This window comes from Malurus melanocephalus, unplaced genomic scaffold, assembly GCF_030028575.1.
Source record: "Malurus melanocephalus ecotype Western Australia unplaced genomic scaffold, MMel_1.1 scaffold_204, whole genome shotgun sequence".
Lineage (NCBI taxonomy): Eukaryota > Metazoa > Chordata > Aves > Passeriformes > Maluridae > Malurus > Malurus melanocephalus.
In genome coordinates, this window is record NW_026623436.1 from 244,223 (window position 1) to 249,192 (window position 4,970).

Below are 4,970 nucleotides of genomic sequence, written 5' to 3' on the forward strand. Positions count from 1 at the left end.
AGGAAGACCATTGGAGTTTTCTGTTGTGGACCAAACAAAATCTCTAAGACACTTCATAAACTGAGCAACAGCAGCAACTCTTATGGGACAAGGTTTGAGTACAATAAAGAATCCTTCAGCTGAAAGTCTGTTGGACTATCAAGACTCTCTAGAAGATAAAAGTGCAATTTTTTGTTTGTACAATGTAAAAGTTCAGCTGTGGTTTAAACAGACAGAAATGTACCAAAGAATAGCACAAAASTTTTTATTTATGATTATTTAAGACTGATGGATGCAGCAGTATWCCAACAAATAACCAGTGCTTTTACTCAAAATGCGCTCACACAATATTTGTGGCGGGAGTAATTCTTTGGATTTGTTTCTGTTAACTAAAAAGTGCTGAAGCTGGGGAGAGACACAGTTGCTTTAAAAGCTGATGGAAGAAGAATCTGTGGAACATTTGAACTTCTTCCACTTCAGTCCTCTGAAGCTGGATCAGTAAACAAAACCCCAGGTTAATCCAAATGACAAAACATAGTGTACTTTTGCTTTTGTTGGTATACAAATYTTATGGCTTTGGGGTGAAAATACTCCATATTAAAGATTTTATTAYACATCGCAGATCTGGCATTCTGTATTTAAAATATAGAGTGTTATTCTTGCTAGTTTACTTCTGTAATGAAGTTAACCTAAGGAAAAGTGAGCACAATTGTGTAGCACCAGTGGGCARCCTCTGCAGTGATGTTAGTTACAGCCTTTTGGTGAGCAAGCATCTGTACATGGAGAACTCTGTATCTTGCATCAATTCAGCATTCTGTGAGTCTGCAAAATAASTATGATTTATGCAGCCATAAAGATGGAGCAAGAAAAGCGATGAACAGGAGCAAACAGGATCTGAAGTTTTATGATACCACACACTCAACGTGGAAGTCGCACTCACCCTGCACTCACATGCCCTGAATGTCAAATACTTCAAGCTTTCAGATGCTCTGACTATTATTTTGCAATACAGCAGGTTGAAATCCAGTTTTATGTTTGGATKACTTTGGTGATGGTTTGAGTATCTTCCCTGGACCCTTGTTTGTCCTGATGTCACTGAAAKTAGGATGAGACCATATTTACAGCAGAGTGAGAACAAACGCCTCAGCTCTGTGGCTCCCTGGATGATGTGTGCAGATAGAAACCTTGCAGAAGCTGCAGGATAGTTTCAGTGCATTCCAGAGGGGAAGATCTGAAGCATAAAATAAAAGCTCTCCTTCTCTTTTCCTCCCCACAGCTTTTTTTCTGCCCATAATTGCCATGGAAGAGCTAAAGGTTAAAAGTGGTACTTCATAACTTTTTGGTTCTGAGGGGAATTTTTTTTTCCTCCATTCAAATAGCCAATCCAACTTCCTTTATTTCTTCTTTTTCTTACTTGCTGAGAAGAGGGCATTTAAGCAGGAATCAGACAGCTGGCATAATAGGCACCAGTCTAGTGCCTCTTAATAGAGCAGCATCACTTTAACCTGCTGAAAACCTTCCCCTTAAYCTCCAGCAGAAGCTCAGGAGCAGTGCAGTGCAGTATTTGCAGCACACACAGACATGGGCTGGCTTGAGAACTCTTGTGCCTGTGGTTCACCTGTATTTAGGGCAGTGCACTTGGTTTCAATTACATTTGTTCAGTGAAGAACTTTTTTAATTCAGTGGAAAAGGCATTAAATTTCCACCCAGGAAATTCTGTACAGAAGTCTGCAAGTATCAGAGGGAGGCATTTTTCTGGTAGGTGTTGTATAGGCRTGCTGAATGTGTAACCAGTGAGGATGAGTTTGGTCTTTGCCTTGGCAGCTTCTGCTCAGGAGTTGCACTCAGTGAGCAGTGSGGTGGAGGTGCATCAGCCACATGGGAACAGGTTCCTCAGTGTCTGGACTTGGCACTGGAGTTTTTGCCTCTGGGTCTGCCCTATCTGAAATTCATGGAGGAAGGAAAGAACCAGAGATAGATGAATTCCTACTGACAAGAATTCTTGAAGTAGCCCAGATGAGAGAAGCCAAAATAGAAATGCAGTGTGAGATGGGAGCCTACATTGCAGCTACTGATTTTAATTTTTTCTCTTTGAGGAAGGAAGGATCATTATTTTCCTACTGGATCTCATTCATCCATCACTGTAAAACTGGAGGTGTGCAGCAAAGGATTAGATTCTTTTTAATCAGTAAGATTTATTTCTAATACTGCCTGCATAGATTTTACAATAAACATAAAACTGTAGGCCAAATGCATAGATATTGGATACTGTAGGTCCTGCATACTCTTTTTTGGTTTTTGGCTGTTAGTTTAAAGCAAGACTGAAATCATGCCTGCATCTGTTAACCACAACTAGAAAGTGATCTTTTCCTCTAGTTTCAAGATCTAGTATCTCATACTTTTTAAATACAGTTTRGAGTCATCTAATCACAATGCTGTTTGTGGTTTCATGTCTCCTCTGACAGATACTGGCTCCATTACCATATAATGAGCAGCTAGTTTTGCAGTTAGCTCTGTGCTGAGGCAGATTATATTTTGTGGCTCAGCTTCTGTATAGGTAACACTTTATAATTACAAGACTAATACTAGCACTGTGCTCTTGCTCTGCACTGTAGCAGGAGCTGATGCTGTGTGTAGTCATGTTAAATGCATGTTGTTACATCCAGCAGTGCTGTCACAGCAGGATATAAACAGATCCAGGCTGTCCTCTTTCTCTCTTTGTGCTGCATCAGGCTCAGCTGACCCACTTGTAAAACRAGCTCTGGACTGTCTGCCTTTCTGGAGTGTCGTGAGTCTTAATTAATGTTTTGGGATCACTTTCGTGCACAAGCAGTGAAAAGATCTGTACTTGTGTTTTCTTTTGGGTAACCTTTCTGTTCCTGATTTGAGTAATCTCTAGACCAGGYGAGGAAGAGTTTGGGGAAAGTCTAAAAGCTTCAGTTGCTTTTTTCCATTACCATGAGCTGTGCTTCTGTAAGAGAGGTAAAAGGTTTAAGGGCTGTTGAGTGACTGTGACTTGGCTCCAGGAGTGGCAGATATTATGATAAACACAGTCTTTCTGCAGGCTGTGTTGTCATTGCTCTTTCTGAGTGTGTCTCCAGCTTGCAGAAGAGTCAAGCCCTCTTTTAAACTCCATTGCTTTTTTATCTGTAAGCCAAGTGTATGTAAAAATATAACTCAGTGCCAGACAAGTAAGTAAAGGCTGACAGCACTTGATTCCACATTTGCAGATCGACTGGATTTACGTAATTGAGCATGACTTTGCACTTTAAACTGTGTCCTGTGAGTCTGTCATGAGTGTCCTGCTGGCAGGGGAAAGATCCCACCATGTTTTCTCCCAGTTTTCACTCAGTCTGTCACAAAGCTGTGGACCCCTCAGTGTTTGCTTAGTATTTTATTATCTTTGTGTTTCATTCATCAGAATTGTTTCAGGACTCTTTTTTTTTTTTCAAGAATGTTTCAGGAATGTTTCCATATCATGATGGAAACCAAGCCCTTTCCTTGCAACAAGAATCCAGCCCTGGTGCAGCAGTGTGGGGGTCAGGGCTTTACACAGCTAACAGGATTAATCAGATGTACCGAGACCTATTCCCATATCACTGAGATCACTTGTGTGAGTAAATGTCCACTGCCACAACAAGAACAACAGAAATGAGCCTTGATTTTGTGTGGGAAGGCCTGGTGGGATGTGACCTTCACCACTGAAGTCTGCAGGACAGCCTGTCCCTSCACAGTGATTTTTCCAACCCTGTGTTTGGAGCAATACTTCCCTGTTTCAGTGTGTGGTACTACTACCAGCATGGGAGTTCTTCCTTGATCTTTTTTCTGCTCTTCTAGAAGACAGGAATGAAAGCAGTGTGAGAGATCACAACAAACAATCTTGAACTGGGTCTGGGAGAGGACACCTAGCTGTTAGCTGTGCTGCTTGGGCTAGGAAGTTTAAACTAAATCAGTTTTTCTGAAAAATGCTGATTGATTTCCACAAGAGTTGCTGTAAAGGGAAAACAGATAAACTCTTTCTCTGAAGACTCCTGCCTACACAAGCCTGTTGTGAAGATGTGTATGAAAGCACTGCACACATTCTTATTAGCAGGCTATGTCATGATTGAACAAGGGTAATGTCTTTAGGCTGGAAGAGGGCAGGTTTAGATTTGATATTAGRAAGGAATTCTCTACTGGRARAGTGGTGAGGCCCTGGAACAGATTGTCCAGAGAAGTTGTGGCAGCCCCACTCCTAAAAGTGTTCAAAAGGCTTTGAGGTGTGGAAGATATCCCTGCTCATGGCTGGTGAGTTGGAACTAGATGATCTTGAAACTCCCAGCTTGAGCTGTTCTGTAACTGTGATTCCTGTGATTTCAGTTTCCACTGCATCCCGATCTCAGGCACATCACTGAGATYTGAATCCCTGTTGTTTTCTTTGATTGCAGATCTCCACCCATCTCATCAGCAGATGTGTCTTGCAGTGAGAGAAGTTCTGCAGATACTGGCACCCATGCACTGTCTGACCTAAGCATGGAGCAGCCAGGGAGCACTCTTTACAGCCAGTGCACGTGCAGGAGCTGACTATCTGCTGCTACTGCTTCTAGCACATAGGTGGGAAACAGATTTGGTGGGAAAGAGGTTTGGAGCTGGCTGGGAGAGTGCAGGTTATGCTAGTAGCAGACCAGCTGTGCTGGGAACTGTAATTCAGCTGTAACAGCCTAATAGAGCAGAGAAGTGATGGTTTGGTAGGACTTGGAGAACAGCAGCCTTAGAGAAAAAACYCTACTCAACATTTAGTGCAGCAGGTTATAGTCTCAAACTGCAAGGCATGGCTTAGGGGAAGCAGGCAGGAGGCTAAAGGAGTCATTGCCTTTAGCAGGTCAAGGACCATAAGTCAGAGAATGCAGTGTTTACTTTTTATGAAAAATAAAAGGACTTCTAGGGGAGATTAATTTTCACTTCAGCCTGACAATCATTTCATAAACTCACCAGTTAGATATAAGGCAAGC

General features: G+C 42.0%; 1 protein-coding gene across 1 annotated transcript in view; it reads left to right on the plus strand.

Moving 5' to 3' along the window:
* Nucleotides 1-3,636, plus strand: part of NOX4 (NADPH oxidase 4) — a 104,095-nt gene extending 100,459 nt beyond the window's left edge. Inside the window, exon 18 of the mRNA XM_057373656.1 lies at nucleotides 3-3,636. Within this exon, the coding sequence (XP_057229639.1) occupies nucleotides 3-123 (121 nt within the window). The 3' untranslated portion in view covers nucleotides 124-3,636. The remainder of the gene's footprint in view (nucleotides 1-2) is intronic.
* The last annotated feature ends 1,334 nt before the right edge of the window (nucleotides 3,637-4,970 follow it).